The 24,649-nt window shown below is 38.0% G+C and overlaps 1 protein-coding gene and 1 pseudogene across 1 annotated transcript; both read right to left on the bottom strand.

Annotated features, from left to right (window-relative positions):
• Window positions 1-1,320: 1,320 nt before the first annotated feature.
• LOC110208800 (trace amine-associated receptor 3) lies at window positions 1,321-2,421 on the bottom strand. Its single transcript, XM_020986954.1, has one exon. It carries the CDS (start codon window positions 2,419-2,421, stop codon window positions 1,390-1,392), a length of 1,032 nt encoding a protein of 343 aa, XP_020842613.1. The 3' UTR covers window positions 1,321-1,389.
• Window positions 2,422-22,620: 20,199 nt separating this feature from the next.
• Window positions 22,621-24,056, bottom strand: LOC110208960 (putative E3 ubiquitin-protein ligase TRIML1 pseudogene; annotated as a pseudogene).
• Window positions 24,057-24,649: the final 593 nt, after the last annotated feature.

Raw genomic sequence — 24,649 nt, 5'->3', positions numbered from 1 at the left:
CTTACCTTTTAACCAATATCAAATTGTTTTCATATTTATTTCTTTATAATATAGTTTTGAGTTCTGGAAGTAATATCTACCCTTAATTCCTACCTTTTCATTATTTCTCTTGTTATTCTAGCTCTTTTCTTCTCCACGTAATTTTGTTACTATGTTGCAAAGCTCTATAAAATATATAATTTTCAGGAGTCAAATAAATAATAAATAAAATTGATAAAATTTTAAATACCCAAGTTTGATTCATGTCCTTCATGAAGTCTTCCTTGTCCATCCCAGCCCAAGATGAACTTTCATTCTGAAAATTCCTATAGCTAGACCATGCCTCAACAATACAATTTAAAACTCAATTATCCATTACTTTTTTAAACTCAACCATTTAACAATCATTTACTAAGCAACTCTTATAAGCAACACTCTAGGGATACAAAAACTCAAAGGAAGTAATCCTTGCCCTCAAGGAGCTTACATTCCACTAGAGTAATATAATATGTACACATATAAGTAAATTTTAAAATGTGCAAAGCAATACAAAATAATTTCAAAAGACAAAAAGCATCAGCAGCTGGGAGAAATCAGGAGAGGCTCACATAGGCTTGAGTTATGCTTTGAAGGAAATTAGAGATTCCAAAAGGTAGAGATGAACAGTGAGACAACAAAGACCACCTGTGCAAGGATATAGATATAGAAGATGGAGTGTTATATATGAAAAACAGCCAGCAGAACAGTTTAACTAGAATAATGATTATAGGAAAGGGAGCAATATGAAATAAAACCAGCTTGGTAGATAGGAACCAGGCAGGAAAGCCTGTCAGACTGATCACATTGTATTATATCCCAGAAACAACAAAGATTTTTGAGAAATCTGAATTATAAGAGAAACTAGGGTTATAAATTCAGCAACTATGAGGAGGATGTATTGGAGAGAGGAAAGGCTGGCACAGAAAGATAATTAACTACCACAATACTATAGGTGAGAGATGACAAAGGTCTAAGCTAGAGTGGACACTGAATAGAGAAAAGGGAACAGATTGGAGAAATGTTATAGAGGTAGAATCAAGACTTGGCAACTGCTTAGATATTGGAGAAAGGTGGTAAAGGAGAGGTAAGACTCAAGTATGACTCCAAATTGGTGGATATTATTTTGTCACTCCAACTAAGGATTGTATTCCAAATATCTTCTCAACAACACTCTCCTTATACATTTTTTGAACTCAGTCCTGAGGACATAGTAATAGCTTCATAAATTTTAGTTGAAGCAATGATTGAAGGTAGTATGTGAAACACTTGACCATATCATGTATTATTTGTCTGAATTGTAATAGGCTATTTGAAGGTCAGAATACTAACAGCCTCAAATTTCATTTCTCATTCACTCTGTTGGTACAATTTTTAATGGGTTTCAGGGAACAGGTTTGCTGTACCCGACTGTGAGCTGAAGATTTTGCCTGACAAAATGTACTTAAGTGCATTCCTAAACCAAGGGTAAAAAGAGCCATGAATTAATGGATTGCAGGTAGAATTGAAATACCCAAGCCACACCAAAAGACCAAGCACTACTATAGAAGTAGAATAGCCTAAATATGGATCAACCAAAACAGCAATGAAGCATGGTAACCAGCAAGCGAGAAACACCCCCATTCCGATGCCCAGAGTCTTAGCTGCCTTCCTGTCTTTTTTCTTAGATATATTTTTTCTGTCATCTTCTTTTGTATTTTTAGGCATATTGCTAATTACTCTAGCATGTCGTTTGGAGACTATAAAAATTTTCCCGTAGATACCAATCATAATGGAGCCAGGAGTGAAGAAACAGGTAGTAAAGAGTATGGTTCCCCAGAATTTGTTGAAAGCGAGAGCACAGAATTTAAAGCAAGCAACAAGAATCTCATAGGTCTGCATGCCTGAGACATTAGCCTCTGATAAGACCAAACCAAAGGAGAAGATGGCTGGTGCTGACCAGCAAAAAGCCAGCGGTCTTTTTATTGTAGATGTGGTCATCTTGGTGGTATAGTGCAAAGGGTAGCACACAGCATAAGACCGGTCAATTGCAATAGAACAGAGATGGAAAATGGAAGTCAGGCTCAACATCATGTCAAAGCTTGCGTGGAATTTGCAAAAACCATCTCCAAAATACCAACAGCTCTCCACTGACCTTACCATGCTGTAAGGCATAATGACAAATCCCAGCAGAAAGTCAGTGGTTGCCATGGAGAGAATCAGGAAGTTGGTAGGAGAGTGAAGTTGTTTGAAATGGGATATGGAAATTATTATAGCAAGGTTTCCAAAGATAGTGATAAACATGGCTCCTGTCATGAATGAGTACATTATCAATCGGATAGTAAGTGGTCTAGAGGTAGGTGGGCAGGATTTATTCCCAAATTTTAGACAACTGGATAAGTCAGAAGGAATGTAAGTAATATCCATGACCTTTTATTCTGTGCAAATCTTCTTTAGACGAAGACCTTTAATCACATTTCTTTGTCTTCAAAAAAATACCTAGGAATTCTCAGCTCCTAGTAACAACAAAATTTAATATTCTTTGTTAATATAAGACTGGAAAATCCCTGAGTAAGAAAATTATAGCAATTGACAGATTTTTCAATTATCCCTTTATTATTCATTCAGGGTGAATAGTCCATGTTTTCAGTTAACCTTTCTTCATATTTCTTGGTAAAAATAGTTTTCATTTATCTTTTCCAGCACTCTTTGCTGAGCAACAGTTAATAGTTGCCTGAATAATATTTAGAGTACTTTGAAATTTTCAATGCTAAAATACTAGAGGTATTCTTAGAATTATGTGGGATAGACCAACAACAATACTACAAAAGGCTTATGTTTTCCTTGGGCTTGATACAGCTTACACTGACACGGAATGCAAATGTTTCAGGCCTTGGGTATAGGTTTTCATGGGCTAATGTAGTAGGAGCCTCTCATTGTGAAGTTAGCTAAGCTAATTCTCAGACCAAATGCCTACAGTCCATCACTGGGCTGTACTTGGAGCCTTTTTAGTTTGGTAGGACCTGCCAGGATGTGTACTCTACAGAGCTAGTCTTGAAAAACCCATGTATGCCTCCACACCATGATCAAGTATCAGAGTAACACTTTAGAAAAGGTATAAGTGATATATTCTCATTAAAATAAACATAGGCCCACATATTCAGAGTTGAAAGAACAGTCATGCTAATAAAATGAGTAAGAAGCATAAAAAATATTTGATTTGCTTTACCTCTCCTGTCTTTTTTCCTCCTTTATCAATCTTCATCTCCTGCCTCCCTTTTCTCTTTGGAAACTGAAGTCACACTTCAATTTCTGTATATGCCAGCACCTTCATGCTTCATAGTTACCATCTGCCACCTTGATCCCTGACACCCAACTCTCAAATGCATCATCTTAGTGACAAGGGGATCCAAGAAATAATGTACATGGATCTTTAAAGCATCATGCCCAATACTTCAAAATAATTCAAGCCACATGCCCTAGAAAACATCTTCTGGTACAAATTATTATGAAAAACAGCACATTTTTTAAGGCAAAGCTCTGAGAACATAAGTTATATAAGTGCAGCTCATTAGATAGGACTGACTGAAATATTAATTTCATTTGGTGATTATATGAGATGTTCCTGTATTCTCTATAACTAGATAGATTCATCATAGGCTATATGTGACAAATGTGTCTACACTAAGCATTCTCAGTTTAGTTCTTGATTCTTCTCCCCAACAGTATTATTATTAAAGTCATTCCTGTAAGATGGGTAACAATAGAAGCTCCTCTATCCTTTTTTTTTATTAGCCACTCTTTCCAACTTAGCTGGATGTATTAACTTCACAACTGTTGGTTGATTGGATAACTTTTAATGGATAAATTTCCCCATCTATGCTTCATAGTCAATATAGTCTCTGAAAAGACCAAGTAGCATCTGCCATAAAATCAGAGATGAAAGATATGTCATATGTTCATATTTACCCCTTTACCACTTAAACCATCGATCTTTACCTATTTAATCCTCTTCTGACTTACAAGCTAAAGGCTCTTTACCTACTTGCTTGAAAAAAAATGAGACATCAAGGAAAGGATATTTTTTGAAAGTTATAAAACCTAAGATCCAGTCCTAGTTCTGTCAACAGTGTGGCCTTGGATGAATTATTTAACCTCTGGACTTCAAATTCCTAAGTATAATTAATATTCCTTAAATATAAGAAATAAAATTAGGGTGCTAGACTAGGCAATCTCTAAGGTAACTTATAGTTTTAAAATTCTATGGAAGACCTATAACATTAAATTTCAAAATTTTGTCTGATAAGAAAAAACCAAAAAGCTTTCTCTCTATTCAGACTCTCAGGGGAGCAATAGGAGTAGCCATTGTAGCCAGGAGCCACATGGAAAGACTCAATCAGTAAATCAATAAACATTTAATAAGTGCCTACTCTGTGCTAGGCATTGTGCCAAGCACTGGAAAAAAGACTCAGAAAAAGATGGCCAGCTCCAGCCAGAAGATTTGACAGCTGTCATGACTTCTATGTGCCTACAAGGACCACGATAAGTTACAATCACAACCAGGGATCCTGGGGGAACATATGAAGGTTGGGAGTTATAAAGAAAAGGGAAAAAATCCAAGGTCATTGAAGACTGTGGCTGTTATAATCTCATTAAGCTAGTGATTACTAGGAAGCTGCTTTCTGTATTTAGTCCATGAAATCAAAATGGGGAATAAATATCATCTCTTGAACCCACTCTTTTATGAGCCATGGATATATGTAGAAAGGAATTTTGAAACACACACTCTCTTCCCTATTAAGTTTCATCTTAGTTTCTGTCCACCATTCAAACCTTTGAAGACTATTTTGAAGTTTAATTCTGCTATTCCACATATTAGCCATTTTGTCCATTCTTGTATCATCAGTAAATTTGATCATCAATATTTTAAACTGGAGAGGGCTTTGAAAAATTGAACTGTTGTCAGGTAAGTTATCTGACAAAGATAAGTTTCGGGATTAAAGAAGGCTAAATGTTCTCTCAATTTTCAAAAAAGGGAAGAGGATAGAGTATGCAAATTTTAGGGTCAGTGAGCTTGTCTTCTATTACTGGTAAATTTCTAGGACATGTTATTAAAAAGGTATTTTTTGAATGCTTTGAAAGAGATTTAATGATCACTAAAAGCCACTGTGGCTTCATCTGGGAAAGAGTCATAACCAGTTAACTTCATAATCCTTTCTGATAGAATAATAAACTGTTTGATCAGAAGAATACTGATAGTAAGTGAATAGAGCTCTGGCCTTGGAGTCAGGAGGACCTGAGCTCAAATCCAGCCTCAGACACTTAACACTTACTACCTGTGTGACCTTGGGCAAGTCACTTAACCCCTATCACCTCAGCAAGAAAGAAAGAAAGAAATAAAGAAAGAAAGAAAGAAAGAAAGAAAGGAAGAAAGAAAGAAAGAAAGAAAGAAAGAAAGAAAGAAAGAAAGAAAAAGGAAGGAAGGAAGGAAGGAAGGAAGGAAGGAAGGAAGGAAGAAAGAAAGAAAGAAAGAAAGAAAGAAAGAAAGAAAGAAAGAAAGAAAGAAAGAAAGAAAGAAAGAAAGAAAGAAAGAATGACTACTGACAGTAACCATACATAAATGTCAGCAAAATATTTGACAGTTTCTCATACTGTCCTTAGAGCTATGGCCTAGATGGCAGTTAGATTATATTTAGAATAGGTTGGGGGCAGAACCAAGATGGTGGAGTAAAAGCTGTGACTTGCTTGAGCTCTCCCCCAAACCCCTCCAAATATCTGTAAAAAATGGCTCTAAACAAATTCTAGAGCAGTAGAACCCCCCAGAAGACAGAGTGAAACAAATTTCCAGCCCAAGACAACCTGGATGGTTGATGGGAAAGGTCTGTTGTGCTGGACTGGGAGAAGAATACAGTTCAGCATGGGCCATGCAGGCAAAGACCAGGCTTTAGCGAACCCAAAGCAGACTTCAGGGGACTGCATCACTAGCAGCTGCAGTGGTTTCCAGACTTCTCAACCCACAAACACCAAAGACAACTTAGAAGGTCAGTAGGAAAGGTCTGTTGGACTTCAGTGAGAGAAGAGTGTGGTCCAGCCCCAGTCCTGTCACAGCCCTGGGGTGGCAGTTGCTTCCAGAGCTCTCAGCCCATAGGTGGTAGGGGGATCAAGTGGCTGATCAGAGGGTGATTGCAGGGATCTCTTTGCTGGTGCTGAGGCAAGATTCTCTTGTTTTGCCATGCTTGGATCTGGGTTGCAGTCCTAAGTGGTAGTCTTGGGGTAAGGAGGAGCCCTGGTATCATGGAGCTTGTGGCAGCAGTAAAGAAGGAATCCTCTTCACAGTTTCAAGGCAGAAAAGAGTGCTTGTGGTCACTCACAGACCAGAGCACAGGCCAAGAAAAAAGCAAACACCTTACCTTTGACCATACTGTCCTGAAAGAACTGAAAATTTACAGGTCCCTAGAAGTATCTCTGAAAACAGCTGCACAAAATCCCCAAAGCTTGGGACACTACATCCTCCACACTGGAAGCAGACCCCTACCTTAACAAAGCGTTTAAAAGTCAAGTAATTGGCTGGGAACATGAGCAAACAGTGAAAAAAAAAAAACCTCAGGCCATAGAATCTTACTTTGGTAATAAAAAAGATCAAAACATACAACCAGAAGAAGACAACAAAGTCAAAACTCCTCCATCCAAAGCCTCCTAGAATAGGTTGAATTACTAGATCCATGGAGTGATCATTTCTGGTTAATGTTACTTTGGGAGAAGGTCTATACTGGAATGCCCCAGAGATCTATCCTTGGTCCCATCCATTTGACTATGATTTTGACAACTAAAGTGAAGTCATAGAAATCATTCTTATTAAATCAACAAATGGTTTTAAATTGGGAACGACAGCACATTGGATGACAAAATCAGGATCCAAAAGGATCTCAATAGTCGACAAAAATGTGACAAATCAAGTAAAATTAAATTCAATAAGGATGAATATTCTCTTTATTTCCAAAAAGCGACTTCAGAAGCATAAGATAGGGGCATTGTGTCTCAGCTCTGTTATTTTTGAAAATGATCTGGAGGTTCTAGTGGACTGTAAGATTATGCAGCTAGGTGGCATAGTGGATAGAGCACTGGGCCTGGAATAGAGTCAAGAGGCCCTGAGTTCCAATCCAGCCTTAGACACTTACTAGCTGTGTGACCTGGTCTAAGTCACTTAACCCTGTTTGCCTCAATTTCTTAATCTGTAAAATAAGCTGGAGAAGGAATGGCAAAGCACCCTAGTATCTTTTCCAGGAAAACCCCAAATGGGGTCACAAAAAGTTGGACATGATTTAAATGACTCAACAACAAAACAGTAATATAAGTATGACACAAAGAAGTTATGTTCTTTTTTTTTTCTTTTAGGCAATTGGGGTTAAATGACTTGCCCAGGGTCACACAGCTAGTAAGTGTCAAGTGTTTAGGCTGAGGCCGGATTTGAACTCAGGTCCTCCTGACGTCAGGGCAGGTGCTCTCTCCGCTGCACCACCTAGCTGCCCCAGAAGTTATGTTCTACCTTGGTCACACCACCTCTGGAGTACGGTATTCTCTTCTTGCCACTGCATTTGAGGAACACAGTTAAGATAAGTGATCAGAATAAGAAAACAGTAATTGGTGAAAGGATAGGAGGATATGTCAGATAATCATTAATTGAAAACACTGGATGTATTTAGTGTGTAGAAGAGAAAACTTAAGGCGAACATGATAGCAATCTTCAAGTACTTGAAGTGTCATGTGGAAGAGCTATTAGGCTTATTATGTTTTGTCTCAAAGGCCAAAACTAGAAGAAATGGACATTGCATGGAGGCAGATTTCTGTTCCACGTAAAGAAAAATTTCTTAACAATCATACGTATCCAAAAGTAAAATCAGTTGACATGGGGAGTTCATAGGATCATAGATTTCAAACTAAAAGGGACCTTAGAGATCATTAAGTCTAATATCTCATTTTAGAGGCGGAAACTGATGCTTAGAAAAGTGCTTTACCTAAGGTGACATAGATAGTATATAGCAGAGCTGGGATTTGAACCCAGGTCCTTTTATTTTTTCCTTTTTTGGGAGGCAATCAGGGTAAAGTGACTTGCCCAGAGTCACACAGCTAGTAAGTCTCTGAAGCAGGATATGAACTCAGGTCCTCATGACTTCAGGGCTAGTGCTCTAGCCACTGTGCCACCCAGCTGCCCCTGAATCGAGGCCCTTTCACTTTTATATGCCCACTTATATATCCTCACAACAAAACATATTTTTTTTTTATTACTGCCTTTAAAATAAACCACACTTAGTTACTTACATTTAAATATCCAGAAATTCAGGACTACAACCCACAAGCCTAAATTCATACCTAATAGCATGCTAAGAAAGCTTTTCATATGCTTGTAAATATACCTCTGGGATTTTAAACAAAGAAAAAGGGACCAAACCACTAACTATATATGCATATACATGTATTTGTATATGCATGTATAAATGTATGCATATATGCGTGCAATTAGACCCTTCATTTTAGAAAAAATCTTTATACAACCTAATTGTAAAGGAAATGAATTGCCATTAACAGTGCTTCTTCCTTCATTTCTCAAATCAAAAGATCAAAGATCAACATTGTGTTGGGATGTTACAAAGAAATACTTCAATCATCTGTGATTTCATATGTGTACGCCTTTCATCAATGCAGATCTAATACCATTTAAGCCTAATATTTTTAAAGAATGTTAACAACGTCATGGCCAATTTTTGATGCTTAGTTTCTCCAAACTTAGCAAGCTGGTTCTCAGAAAATAAACTTCTGGCCAGTTCATTGCTCAGTCCATATCTGAAGCCTTTCCATCTTGGCAGAACTTTTCTGAGTTTGCATTCCACCAGAATGGCATCCACAAATCCAGGATTAGCTTATTTGCCACACCACAGTATAACACTTCGATTTTAAAGCAAACAATTTGGAATTTCATCTACAAAGTCACAATACAGAAAGGTTTTATATTTGTAATTAGTTTCTCCTCCAGAATTATTTTTAGTGTTTAATAGAATAGAAAGCTACCTGCTAAAAAAAACCACGTAATATTATTAGATCTTCAAATTAACCTTGCCAACACCAAAATGCCTAATCTGCCAATGCCACTTCCTAAGAGGTTTCACACCTTTGGTGGTCAGAAATCCCTTGTTCCTGAAGAATAAAGAAAGGGAATACTTTAACAAGCAAGCCAAGAAAGCAAGAAAGGTTTCTGTGAAAGACATAGTTTTCTGGTTTTTATCCGGGCCGAACTTTTATTTCTGAGTTCAACTACAATTTTCATCCAGACAGCCTTGTCCTGTTCAAAACCACAACAAAGACAACTTTGAAGCCATTTTATTAAAATAAAATATACTGAAAGTTGAAATAAATAAAAGGCAAATGGTCATTCCACAAACCCAGTTGGTAAACATAGAGGTTTATAGCATATATCATCATGAAAAAATCTTTTTACCTGGTATTCTAGTGATGCATTTATTCCAAACAACTCACAGATTAATGGGAAAGACTTCTAATAGCACATTTATGATATTTAGAAAAGTCATTTGAATTCACTTTCTTCTAGAAAGAATCTAGGACCATGAGAAATATTGAAAGCAACAGAAAATACATGGATCCCACAAAAAAAAGAAACTATCATAAGAGAATGAGGAAAATATAACGAAAATGAAAAAGCACAGTTCTCATTTTTCTATTTTTTCTTTGCTATGAGTTGATAGTGAATACAGTTGCATTATTTGAAGCCTGAAAGGAGAAAGATAAATCTCTCTGGAAGAAAATAATAATAATAATGAGAATCTAGAGGGAGGTGGCATGAAGGGCATAAATTGAGAGGGTTTTTTTCATAGAATAATAGTAATAATAATAACAAATAGCATTTACATAATATATTAAGGTTTTCAAAGCACTTCACATACGTTATATCAGTTGTTCCTTATAACACTGTGAGGTAGGTACTATTACTATCACCATTTTACAAATGAGGAAACTGAGGCTGAAAGAGGTTAAATGACTTGCACAGGGTCACATAGTCACTGAAATAGAATTTTTTTTTGGTGAGACAATTGGGGTTAAGTGACTTGCCCAGAGTCACACAGATAGTGAATGTTACATGTCTGTGGCCAGATTTGAACTTGGGTCCTCCTGACTTCAGGGTCGGTGTGTTACCCACTGTACCACCTACTTGCCCCTGAAATAGGATTTTAACTTTCTTCCTACACCTAAGTCCAGCACTCTGTCCTCTGCACCACCTAGGTAAATAGGTGATAGATAATGATGATGAGAGATAGATAGATAGATAGATAGATAGATAGATAGATAGATAGATATTTTAGTGATTATACGGAAAAGTACTTGAAGGATATTTCCATGGCTTGAATGGGGGTGGCTAAGGTAAAGAATATCCTCAAAAATATTACATGAACTGGGGCAGCTAGGTGGCACAGTGGATAGAGCACCGGCCTTGGATTCAGAAGGACTTGAGTTCAAATCCGAACTCGGACACATAACACTTACTAGCTGTGTGACCCTGGGCAAGTCACTTAATCCCATTGCCTAAAATAACAAAAAAAAATATTTTTAATGTTACATGAACCTTAGGAATAAACATTATCTACTACATTTGATCTGAGAGGAGTAAGAGAGTTTTTCAATGAAATGAATGAAAAGAAATGAAAAGAAAAACAACCATATGAGTTTTAGAAAACTTGACTCTAGTCCATCCTAATAAGAAAGTGTAATGAGAACAAGTTACGGAGAATCATAATAATCTCAACAATAAACTTCCACTCATTTAGCAAAGCATTTCATTGAAATTATCTCAGTCAAGTCTTACAACAATCCTATGGAATAAATATTACTATCTCCATTTGGATGAGGCAACTGAGACTCAGAGAACTTAAGGAAGTTGCTCAAGATCACAGAAAACTAATGAACACTGGAGAAGAGTCCTACAACAGAGTTCTAGCTGTCCAATGTTCTTTCCTTCTACACCAAGCTGCCTCTAAAAATGAACCTAAAAGTAACTGATTTCCATCAGCAAGAAAACTTAGAGTCTAAGCTACTTGCAGAGAGGTTTCACTGGACAGACTCTAGAAAAGCAGCACGGATTAACAATCAATCAATTTAAGAGCTTTTCTGCTTCAAAAGCATACAAGGTGATCATGCAGTAGAAGAAATGCGGCTTGTGGGAGTAGCACTTTAGAACTGAAGGGATTTTTGAGGTCCTATAGTCTAGGATCAAGTAATCAAGTAAAATTAAATAGGGAGTTAGACTTAAATTAAATTTATATATTCTCTATTAAAAAACCCCCCAACAACTTTGGAACTGTAAAATGGAGTTGTTATGTCTCAACCCAGTTACTCTGAAAAGGTCTGAGAACTTTTTTTAATCTTTTCTGTGTCATGGATCTCCTTGGCCATCTAGAAAAGTATATAGAATTTTTTCTCAGAATAATGTTTTTAACTGAATAAAATAGAATGTACTGGATTACAAAGGGAACTAAAAGTTAGTGAAAATAAAGATGCATTTTTTCCCATCCAAGTCCAAGACCCCCAGTAACCTGTTCATGGACTGTGATGTACTCTAAATTTCTCATTTAATAGACAATAATAATAATATTGATTATTTATATAGTACCTTAAGATTTGAAAAGTACTTTGTATAAATTTAATAAATAGAATAAGGACCAGGAAGCTTAAAAATATATATGAGTATATATACATATATATGAATATATGATCAATAGATTATAAGTTCCTTGAAAATTGGGTTTTTTCTTTTTTTCATTTTTCTTTTTGTCTTTGTGTCCCCATTGCCTAGCACAGTGCCTGGCAAATACTAGACATAAAATATATGCTTGTTGATTAATTGGTTGATTTCTCAAATTCACATAGAGTTAGAACTTTAACCCAGGCCTCCTGACTTCCATCTTGGGGCTCTTTCCACTATACTCTACAAGACCAAAATAGTGAGATTTATGTCCCAAACAATTGAATCATGACAAGCACATCACCTCTTCTCAGATGGTACAGTATTAAGAAGGATGGATTTGGAATAAAAAGGACTTGAGTTTCCAGATATGCTATTTACCATCTCTGTGACCTTAGGCAAAACTCATTTCTTTTCTCTGCCTCTGTTTCTCATCTATGAAATGAGGGAGTTGGAATAGAATGATGAACTCAAAATCCCATCCAATTCTAAATCTTTGCTATTATGATTGTCATATCAAATCATTAACACCAAAAAGGAATTTTAGGTGATTCAAACACGTAATAACCAAATCATTCAATGATGAATTTCTATTTTTATTATGCCTATTTAGATACATTACACTATATAGTACTTTAATTCACTTCTAAATGAATTAAAATGGAAAGTAAGAATTTATTTACATTTTCTGCCTTTCTACTTTTAGAAAGCTTTTTCTGTTTCTTTTTTAAATTTTATTTTAATCTGACAAATTTAGTTATAGGATCATAGATTTAGGTCTGGAAAGGATCTTAAAGATCATCATCAAACCCCCTCATTTTACAGAAAAAGAAACTGAGGTCATGAGAAACAAAGTGATTTTCTCAAGGTCATATAGACTTACAATAATTAGTATAACTAAAATTTGAACCTAGGTCATCCGACTTCAAATCCAGCTCCACATCAGACCCTGTTGCCTGTTTCCCAGCAACCCTCATTTCAACAATTCTAAGTTTACTCTCACTGTTTATTAATTTTCAATTATTTTTGAAAAAAGAAAGCAATGTAGCAAAAATGACTATATATTTTTCACCTGTATTTAGTGAATCCAGAGCTTTCCCTATCCTGAGAAGTCAGTCTTGATTCAGTGAATAACTTTAATTGCTTTTTCAGTTGTGGGCTTTGAAGAATAAGCCTCTTGGAAGCTTGAGTAAGAAATAACCTAAAGGCTGAGATATCAGACTTCTTATGATTTTGCATCAATACTCAGGAGAGCTGGTATTGAGGAAAACAGAACCCAAATGCCAGAAGCTCTGAGAGATAAATCAAGTGAAGAAAACTTGGAGGATTGCTCTTTTTAATTCCATCTTCCCAAAAGAATAGTGAAAAATCCTCTGTCTGTTTGATGATTTCCCCAAAGACTGTTCTCTCTTCCCTCTGAAGGATTCATAGTTTATGTATAATCTCATAATCATTAAGGTTTTATGCCACGAAGGCATCAACATAACACTCATTGTTTCAAATATTTAGATATTTGCTATCTTATAAATGTTGCGTGAACCTTGTCTAATGTGTAGCTAGTTTTTTCAGGTTATATTTCATCATTTTGGTATTTTTACTAGGAGTCTTATTCTTTGACTATGAGAGTTTGCAAAGGAAAGTTGTTTAACTTATATAAATCTTACTTTCAAATGAGAAAACCAGGTTTATTAAATAAAACCATTGGACTAGGAGTTAGATCTAGGTTCTAATACTAGTTCTGCCACTGATTAACTGTGTAACCTTGAACACAACAGTTTCTCTGTGTTAACGTAATAAAAAATACAGGAGATTTGAACTGTTTAAAGAGGCAAAGGGGAGAAAGGAAAAGGGGTAAAAGCCATTGGCTATTTCTACTAACACTGAAGAGAACAGCCTCTCTCTGACTCTGGGGCTGTCTTCAGGCAAGATATGAAAACTGAGCAGTCAACTTTTATTACTGGAATTTGTAATCTATCCTATTTTGTTGATCCTATAGTGCAAATTGTCTATGAAAGAGGCAGAGAATTAGGTAAGACTTCTCTGTTATAAATCCATATAAATCCAGGTTTGGGGGCCAATATTCCCATGTGGATTTCCCTGTGTATTAATATTTGTATTTTCTTGTGTAGTATGCTTCTGAGGACACATTACTTACTGGTCAATGCTGCTGAGCTGCCCAAGATCTGGCATACACACACACACACACACATATATACATACACATACATACATACATACATATATATATATACATATATATATATATATATATATATATATATATATATATATATATATATATATATATATATATATATATATATATATATATATATATATATATACACATATATCCCTTTATAAAAGCTAATTGGTATTAAGTGGGCAGAACACAGACAGTGGGGGTGAGGTGGGGGTCAAGCCAGAGAAGAGATGTCTTATAACCTTTCACAGTACACCCTAGAACCCTGAGGGGTAGGTATAGCAGGTTTAGCTCTGGGATAGTGGGCTAGAATGTAGATAGATAGATGACAGATAGATAGATAGATAGATAGATAGATAGATAGATAGATAGATATACACATACATATGTATGTATGTGTGTGTGTATATATATGTATGTGTGTGTATATATATGTATATATGTGTGTGTGCACATATATATATATATGGAGAGACAGACAGAGAGAGAGACAGAGAGAGACAAAGAGAGAGAGAGAGAGAGAGAGAGAGAGAGAGAGAGAGAGAGAGAGAGAGTTATACGGATATAAACATTTAAAGGTCTTGAAATAATTCTCCTGAGCCTCAGTATTTTGTTGAAAAATTACCCATAGATTTTCCTCATATGTAGATATTCTACACAGATTATTTCTCAGCATATAAGGTGCTTTGTGAAAACAAGGAGAGAAGAAACTGTATTACAGAAGGCAGATTGATCTCTGTATGGGTCAGTTAGTTTTGTTCAGTTTTTAGCCATAATCTAATGCCAAGATGATACATGAAGCCTGCAAAGATACATTGGGAACTAGATAAGAAAATATAACTATATCAATGTAAACCATTTCCACCTCTGAAAAGAATCTCAAAAGAATTGTCTTCCTGATGATAAGCAAGGAGCAACATATTAACACATGAAGAATGACACATTAACCCAACAGTTCCATTATTCAGATTAAATCATGAGGGTTTGTTCAGATTTTCTGAGGGGAATACAAACTTGTGATTTAATTTGTATAGGGAACTCCCCTTGTGAAAATATGGTCCATAGATTCAGTTTGGACTACTGGTCTGTAACTTATAACTTTCCTTGGTAGTTGCCTAGGAACACTGGGAAGTCAAGTCATTTGCCCAGAATCACTTAGCTAATATGTATCTGAAGTGAGACATGAACCCATGACTACTGAATGTGGGCTTTCCTGTAAGCTTCAAGGAACTAATGAGATGGCTCCCAAGTGGGGAGGGACAGGGAGAGTTCATGATTGTGACTCTTGGTGTTTGGGACAATACAATATGGAATCTGGCACCTTGGAGAGTTGAGAGTGGAAAAGAGGCTTGGACTGGGAGATAATGGGGTAGAAGGCAATGCAGCTGCTACCATGGATATTATGAAGTGGAAAACAACCAGGATTCCCTGGAGTATCTAGTGTTATCAATGGCAAGTAGCAATCCAATTAAAGAAAAAGCCTGATCGGTAGTAGACTCTTCAACACTCCTCTGTGAAGCATGGTATGAAAGGATATGTTCTTTCTCTGTCCCCTTCCTCTTCTTCCTTCCATGTAGATAGAATTAAAAAGAAAAAACTCAATTATGTCTTATTTTCCAATCCATAACTGCTAATAGTATTTTGGAAGCCTGATTCTCTTTTCGTTAATTTAGTTGTTAATCTTTTCCCATTATCTGCAGACATATCATTACTTGATATCAGAGTGTGCATGGAGGGATGATCCTAAGGGTCTTTCTATTTCACAGACTATTGATGTTAGGACCCTGCAGTTCTGGTGCAGGAGATTTAAAGACCTCTCTGTGAGCTACTGAGTAAGAGTTTAGTTTTACTAATGATTCTATAACTCTCCTGGGCAGAATCCTAAAATCTGAATTCTGAGATCACTTATTTTTCTTTTAAAGAATTAACTATTGAATCAATTATTCCCTTGAGGGTGGGAGTGCACACTCTGGTCCCAGAGCTAGATAGTGAGAGCGAATTTTTATAATAAAGAAAGTAAAAGAACTCTTAAGAACCTTTATGTATATTTTTATGATGAAGAAATTAAGAGATCAAGAGTAGATGCCCCTTGCTTCTGAAATAAAATACAGCTTTCTCTGGCTTTTCAAATTCTTCAAAATTTAAAAGGTAGGCTCCAGCCTACCCTTTAATCTTATTTCATATTACTCTCTTTCCCATATTTTATATTTCAGTCAAACTGGCCTTTTTGGTGCCTTCTCTACACAATATTCAATCCACTGTGGTTTCTTGAGCAAGAGAGTAAAAAATTCTTGTACTTTAGATAGAACACTTGGGCAGATGTGGAAGATGTATTGGAGAGGGCAGAGACATGAAGATCAATAAGGAAACTATTGAAATAGTCTAGATCAGAGATTTTTTTAATTAATTTGTTTATTTTTAGTTTTCAGCACTCACTTTTATAAGATTTTGAGTTCTAAGTTTTTCCCCCTCCCTCCATTTTCCCCTCCCCAGGATGGCATGCAATCTGACACACTTTATGGTAACATTAAACACATTTCCACGTTAGTCATGTTGTGAAAGAAGAATAAGAACAAAAAGGGGAAAACTATGAGAAATAAAAACAATAATATAAACAAAAAAGGAGAAAATAACATGCTTTCATCTGCATTCAGATTCCACAGTTCCTTCTCTGAATGTGGATAGCATGTTCTATCATGAGTCCTTTAGAACTGTCTTAGATCGCTGTGTTGCTCAGAAGAGCTAAGTCTAACAAAATTGGTCACCACACAATGCTGCTGTTACTATGTACACTATTCTCCTGGTTCTGCTCACTTCACTCAGCATCAGTTCATGTAAGTCCATGCTTTTCTGAAGTCCCTCTGCTCACCATTTCTTATGGCACAATAATATTCTATTACATTCATATACTACAACTTGTTCAGTCATTCCTCAATTGATGGGCATCCCCTCAATGTCCAATTCTTTGCCACCACAAAGAAGAGGCTATAAATATTTTTGTACATGTGGGTCCTTTTCCCTTTTTATGATCTCTTCAGAGATCTTTTTAAAAATATTTTTTAAATTTACTATTTGTTTTTAACATTTTTTAAAAAATTTTGAGTTCCAAATTCTCTCCTTCCTATCCACACCCACACCTGCCCACTGAGAAGGCAAGCAAATGATATCAATCATACGTGAGAAATCATGCAAAACATATTTCCATATTAGTCATGTTTTTAAAAGCAAGAAAAATAAAGTGAGAAAATTATACTTCAACTTGAATTCAGTTTATCAGTTCTCTCTCTGGAGGTGGAAAACATTTTTTCATCATGAGTCCTTTGCAATTGTTTTGGATCATTGTCTTGATCAGTGTAGCCAAGTCTTTCCCTTGATTATCATTACAACATTACTATTATTGTGCACAATGATCTACTGGTTCTTCTCACTTCATTTTGCATGAGTTCATACAGGTTTTGTCATTTGTTTTTCTGAAATCACTTCCCTCATCATTTCCCACAGCACAATTGTACTCCATCACAATTATATGCCATAACTTGTTTGCCCATTCCCCAACTGGTGGGTATCTTTTTGATTTCCATTTCTTTGCTACCACAAAAAAAAAAGCTGCTATATAGATTTTTTCTATATATAGGTCCTTTTCCTTCTTTGATCTCTTTGGAATACAGACCTAGCAGTTTTATTACTGGGTCAAAGGCTATGAAGAGCTTTATAGCCCTTTGACCTATTTCCAAATTATTCTCCAAAATGGTTGGACCGGTTCACTACTTCACCAACAATTCATTAGTGTATGTATGTATGAAGACTTCCCCCAGTGGAATGGGCAGATAAGAACAATTTGTTCCAAAGGTCATGAAGACAGCTGAAGCAGACACTGTGGAGCACTTGGGGTTTAGTCAGACATTGAAGACACCCAGATCATTCACTACAGCCAGGCCCATCACCAGTCATCCTCACTTTAGTCTTGCTACTGGACTTTGATGACTCTGGAAGACAGAGTAAGGCTGACAGTCATGGTGCAGCTCTGCCTCACTTAAATCCAAATTACACACAAGTCAGGGCATCACTCTACTTGTTAAAAACAAAGGACAAACAACAAGTGTGTGTAAAAGCTCTTCCCTGCATGCTTCTTTTATGTGAGAAAAATTTCCCCTCCCTTCCCCCTTCTCCCAGTGTATCCCTCTTTCTCACCCCTTCATTATTTTGGAGATCATTCCAGCATAATTGACTCAGAACCATGTCCTTTGTCTATATAAACTTATTTCAACTGTGCTAATAATGAGAATGTACTGTCCAAAGCTTTGGGGATTTTGTACAGTTGTTTTTAGAGATACTTCTAGGGACCTGTAAATTTTCAGTTCTTCAAAGATGGTATGATAAAGGGCGAGGTATTTTCTCCTTTTCTGGCCTGTGCTTTGGTCTGTGAGTGACCACAAGCACTCTTTTCTGCCTTGGAACTGTGAGGAAGATTTTCTCTCCACAGCCACTACAAGCTCTACCACACCAGCACTCCTCCTTGCCCCAGGAGCACCACCCAGAACCGTGATCCAGATTCAAGCATGGGCAAAGCAAGAGAATCCTGCACCAGCAAAGAGATCCCTGCAATCCCCCTCAGATCAGCCACTCAATTCCCCCTCAATCTGTGGGCCTGAAGCTCTGAGCCACCCTGGGGCACAGCTCAGGGACTGGGGCTGGGACCATGCTTCTCTCTCTCACCACAGACACAGACTTTTCCCACTGACCTTCTAAGTTTTCTTTGGTATTTGTGGGTTGAGAAGTCTGGAAACCACCATAGCCACCTGAGATTCTGTCCTCTGAGGCCTGCTCCAGGTTTGCTGAGGCCTGCCTTCCCTGTACACCCACCCTGAACTTCACTCACAATATACCTTTCCAATCAACCATCCAGGTTATCTTGGGTGGTAAATTTGTTTCACTCTGTCTTTTTGTGGGTTCTGCTGCTTTAGAATTTGTTTAGAGCCATTTTTTATAGGTATTTGGAGGGATTTGGGAGAGAGTTCAAGCAAGTCTCTGCTTTTACTCTGCCATCTTGGCTCCACTCCTCCTCTTAATTTTTCTTGCAACACTCATTTTTTTTTTAATTTTTAATTCATTTGCCGCTTTTAGTGGGGTACAAAGAAATGGTCTGGACATATGACTTCTGGTATCCAAGATGGCAGAGGAAGCAGTAAATCCCTATAGCTCTCCTATATTCACTTCCAAACAACCATAAAATAGTGCCCCAGGACAATCATGGAACAGCAGAGCCAGAGGAAAGATGGGATGGTCTTTTAGCCCAGCAGACTTGAAGGATAGGCAAGAGATCCATTTCACTCTGGAAAAAGAGGAGTGCCTTCCAGGACAGGAAGCATTCCAGCAAGCCAGCAGTAAGCCCCACCTCAGCAAACCAGTGGGAGATCCTGAGCCTCAGTGTAGTGAAACAGGCAAACATCAACACCAGAATCCCCCACATGCCTTAGCATAGCCCGGGGAACCAGGAGACTCTGGCTCTAAGAACTGCCATGTGATTTCAGTGTAGCCTGGGGAAATGCAGAAAAACCCCACTTGGCCTCAGTACACACCAGACACCAGCAATAGGACTCCAGCTCAGCACCATGTAAGCTGCCAGACCCCTACGACCTCTGACAGCACCAGCCACCACCCCCCATTCCACTCCCTCACACAGTAACAGACACACGGGTCCCCTGGAGGCCTCAGAGAAACATCAGGAAAACATCAGGTAAACAGCCAAGGCCTGCAGGCAGAAGAAGCCTGGCACAGAGCTCCTTCCATGCTGGGAGGAGAGAGCAAATTTAAAAGAAAGGAAAAAAGCCCCCCAAAAGATAAACCAAAAAATTGAAGAATCTGACCTTAGAAAGTTGTTATAGTGACAGGGAAGACCAAGACACAAACTCAGAAGAGATCAACAATGTCAAAACACCTATGGGAAAACCCCCCCCAAAACAATGAAAGTGGTTTCAAGCCCAAAAAGAACTCATGGAAGAACTCAAAAAGGAGCTTAAAAACCATATAAAAACAAAGTAAAAAGGGCACAGCAGAGAACAAAAGAAAACTTACAAGGAAGCAAAGAAAAGATGGACAGCTTTGAACGCAATGAGCAGTATTTATTATATAGGCTTTCTTGAAATGGAAATTTATTGCTGTATATTTTGAATCCTCTCTTACATTCTGCTATGCATATGGCAATCTTTTTTTTTCTTTTCTTATGTTGACCATGGTTGACAGTGTGAAATTAGAGTTGGAATGCTCTAATGCTCTCTTTGCCTTGGAACTGTGAGCAGGGCCTGTTACCTTGTGACTGACCCCCATCACTCACCTCTTCCCCACAGACCTATGACCCACTATTGCATTTGGGCAATAAAGTTGCCAGTTAGTTCCAGCTGTACCCAATGCCAACAGAGTGCATTGTAATTTCTTTCTGACCAGTTATCCAACACCCTGACTGTCACTGGACTAATAGCTTTTGAAGCTGCTGCTGCTGCCTTTGCTGCTGCTGCTGCATTTGGAGGTGTTCCCGTTGGAGACTGCTCCTTGCTCAAATAGGGGTAAGAGGAGTCTGCTCTGGTTGATATAGGTGCCACACTCTCAGTTTGCCCCTCTGCCTTCACCATTCCCCTCCCCTGGAGTCAAGAGCGTATCTCAGTCATAGGGATTGCTGACAAGACCATTGTTTCAGAACCATTCTCCCTTTATATTGGAGGGACCAGAGATTTTCATGCTTTTGTCATTGTCCCTGAGGTCCCTAGCCACTTACTAGGACAGGCCACTATTTCATTTCACTCAGGTGGGACTACTTCCTTGTATCTTTTATCCCCAACAGCCTTCACTTCTGAAAGTGTCCCCATTCATCATTCATTTTGATTTCTTGTCCTCAACCCCTTCTGACCATCTGGCTCTTAACCAAGTTCCCTCTAGTTTGAGGGCTTCAGATGCTAATGGATTCAGTTCTGTTGTCAGTGTCTCACCCGTTGTTAGCTCTCCCATCTGATTTGTTCCCATCTGAGAAAGGAGAGAATGTAGTTAGTGTAAGCACATTCAATCCTGCCACCTATTTACCTGAAGTGGAAAGTGAGGATGACACTTTGGACCATGACTTTGGGATGCCATGGAAACATCTAGAGTCTCCTCACCTCCTCAGGACAGCCCATTAAAACTCAGAAACAGATTTCTTATTTATTAGGCTATTTACTACTTCCCCAGGCCATAGCAGTAATTAAAATTCCAGGGCACATCCAAGAAAACAGCATTCAAAGCTGTGAAATGACTTGTTTGACCAAGCAGTGAAAACCAAAGCTTAACTTTTCAAACTCCTGAGTGAGTGGCTTCTACAGCACCATCTTGGGAAGGAATGTTGTTTCTATGTCAACCAATCCTCTCAAACAGAGAAAGAACTTAGTGTTCTAAACAAGCAAGTGGAAGATTTATGAAAAAGGGACCAAAACATTCTGAAGCATGTTTCCCTTTAAAATCATATTTCGGATGAATATTCCTTAGAGATCTTCAGGGTCATTCCAATCTTTGATGGAAAGAAGGGAGTATGAAGAGAATTATGATTTTCATAATAACCAATATGGGTATAATGAATATACTAATAATTCAGGTTTTTCAGAATTACCTCTTTGAGCTTGTGAATCAGAAGCTCATAATGCAGCTTGAAGTGATCAGTCAAAACCTTGGCTATGCTCTCATAATTACTGCATTTTTATGCCTGTGTACCTTAATTGAAGCTAATCAAAGATAATAGAACCTGTTGCTGTCACAGAACTCTGGGTCTGTGACCCACCCTAAGGACCTAAAACAATGCTGTTCCTAGAGAACTTTAGGACACCTGAACCTTAGTGATTGTGGGACTTGTGGGCTTGTCATGAAAAACGATTGTCCGTAATCCACCTTCCATCCTCCTTTCTTATTATGATTTATGTATATAAACGCTGCCTTCACTACAGCAAGGTGGAATTCTGATCAGGAGAATTCCCCATTTGCAAATCGGTCCCTCATAATGAAACTAATTAAACTGCTACTTGATTTTGGGCACTTTGTCTCTGGCCTGCTGTTTCATCATCATCAGGTTAGAAAGCGGCACAGTAAAATCCTGTCAACCATATGAATGTATGTATGAATGTGCACGTATGTATATGTATGTATATGAAAACTTAATTGTAGCCTTCTTGGAGGAGGAAAGTAGAGGGAGGAGGGGAAAAAGAACATGGTAAAAAGTGCACAGCAGAGAACAAAGGAAAACTTACAAGGAAGCTATGAACACAATGTGCGGTATTTATTATATAGGGCTTCTTGCAATGGAAACTTATTGCTGCATATTTTGAATTCTCTCTTACATTCTGTTGTGCACATAGCAACCCTTTTTTTTCCTGTTTTGTATTTAAGTTTTAGTATTTAACTTTATAATTTTTTTCTTAGTGTTTAAGTTTAAAATAAATTAATAAAAAGAGAATAGTTTTTTTAAAAGGTCTTTTTTATTTTTTAATTGAACTTATATTTGTTTGATTAGATTTCTCCTCAAATAATGGATGTTGGATGACATCCAATCACTAAGAAAAAAATGCTTTTCTATTGCCCATCATGATCATGGTCAAGAGTTCGGAGCTGTATACCTTAGAAAGTATCTGGGATAGAAGAGATATCAGATATCAATGTCTCATGGTATGATGGACATTGGAATTGAATTTTCCCCCTCTATTGGGGGACAAGGAGAAAATACTGGTCGCAGAGGCTCAGAGAAGGGGAAATGTGGGAAACTCAATATAAAGCATCTCTCCAGGGCATCATAAAATGAAATCAGGCCTTGATTATAGTCTAGGAAAATCCCTACCCTGTGGATTGGGTACACTGACTGTTTTGGTATCTGGGAGCAATTGCTGATGATAGTGTAAGTATCTTCACTTTGTATATATGTAATCAGAAATGCATCCCCAGGAAAGAGTGGGACATCAGAGTTCCTGCTCAGTGACTCCTTACACACACCAACTGTCCATTGCTGACTGTCTCCCACATGCACCTCCCAGTAGTGAATGCCACAGGTAAAGACTTGAACCCCCAAAATGATCTCATCTTCAAATCGGTCTGGGGTGACAGGTACATTCTGCAGGTATCCTCCATTTCTGACTGTCTTCAAATCACTTGACACAATGAGATAGGGAGAGGCACTTTCAGGATCCAGAGTCACATTCACCCTGAATTTATTCATCATTTCAAACATCCCAGTGATGCAAGTCATGGTCAGTGGATGTCTGGCAGGCTCTGGATGGTCATTCAACAGTGATTTAATCCTTCTAAATGTTTCTCCTGCTACCTGTAGAAGCTGGGGATTGGGTTTCTGGCAGATTTGTTCAATGTTTATGATCTCTTCCCTTAATTTCTGAAGGTGCTGTGAGAACCTGACTTCACTTTCTCTTAACTTTTGCAGGTTTTCCCTTTCATCCCAAGCTAGTCTATGAAGGTACCACTTCTCTTCATCCTTGAGGAAATCAAGTAATCTTCCATATTCAGCTCTAACAATCTCCCTCCAAGCAGTTGTCTGTTTGTTCCAGATCTCTTCTTTTTGCCTCTCTTTAGCCAGCATGTTCTGGATGGTCTCCACTTCTTTCCAGAGAAGATTGGAAGTTTCCTGGAGCTTGTCCCGAGAAGCCTCTGCAGCTTTGTTTAGAGGCTGCACCGTGTGACTGCTGTGCTCCTGACTCTGGAAACAAGATGCACAGAGGAAGGCTTGGTCCTCCTCACAGAACAGGTTTTGTTCCTCCTTGTGCTTCTCACATGTTATCTTTTCCTCTCTGATCTGCAGCAAGTAGGGCCTGAGGTTCCTGGCTATGCTGGCCAGCTTCTCTAGGCGATGGTTGGGCTCTAGGTCTCTCATGTGGAAGGCTCTTCTGCACTCAGGACAAAAGCTGGGCTGGTCAGCTTCTCCCCAGCTCCTGAGGAGGCACAGGTGGCAGAAGCTATGGCCACAACCTAAGGTCACTGGGTGGCTAAAGTAGTCCATGCACACAGGACAGGTCAGCTCTTCCTTGAGGTCTTCAGCTAAATGAACTGCAGCCATATTTCTTTATTTCTGTTGATCTATTGGATTTCCTTCAGGCTCTGTAGCTCCAGACATGATCTCCCAAGAGTCAAAGTCTGAAGCTGAGGTTGATGGTCTGTCCCTTTTATATCCCTCGGAGCCCCCAGGCTCCATCTCTCTAGATTCACACCTGGTAGGTGCCAACTCCAACTCACCTGATTCACACCTTGGTACTCTAGGCTCTGCTTTAGAATCCTTTCAGAGCTGCACTCACAACCAAAGCTTCACAACTCAAGTTCACTTTAACAAATACTTTTAAAATAATCTTAGCTGAAATGAGGGCAGGCGGATTTCAGAAAGTCCTGGAAAGACTGACATGAACTGATGCTGAGGGAAGTGAGCAGAACCAGAAGAACATTGTACACAGTAACAGCCACATTGTCTGATGACTGACTTTGATAGACTTAGCTCTTTTCAGCAATATAATGATCCAAGACAATTCCAAAAAACTCATAATGAAAAATGTTACCCACATCCAGAGAAAGAATTGATGGGGTCTGAATGCAGACTGAAGCATACATTTTCACTTTTTTGGGTTTTTCCTTGTTTTTTTCCCCTTCTTTTCTGTTTCTTCTTTCATAACATGACTAATGTGGAAATACGTTTTTAC

The sequence above is a fragment of the Phascolarctos cinereus genome, unplaced genomic scaffold (genome assembly GCF_003287225.1).
Source record: "Phascolarctos cinereus isolate Bilbo 61053 unplaced genomic scaffold, phaCin_HiC Scaffold_5;HRSCAF=322, whole genome shotgun sequence".
Classification (NCBI taxonomy): domain Eukaryota; kingdom Metazoa; phylum Chordata; class Mammalia; order Diprotodontia; family Phascolarctidae; genus Phascolarctos; species Phascolarctos cinereus.
The sequence above is the reverse complement of the archived record's forward strand: the minus strand, read 5'-3'. Positions and strand labels throughout refer to the sequence as shown.

Excerpts from the sequence above, each read along its gene's own strand:
- LOC110208800 (XM_020986954.1), bottom strand. The coding sequence starts at position 2,421 with ATGGATATTACTTACATTCCTTCTGACTTATCCAGTTGTCTAAAATTT.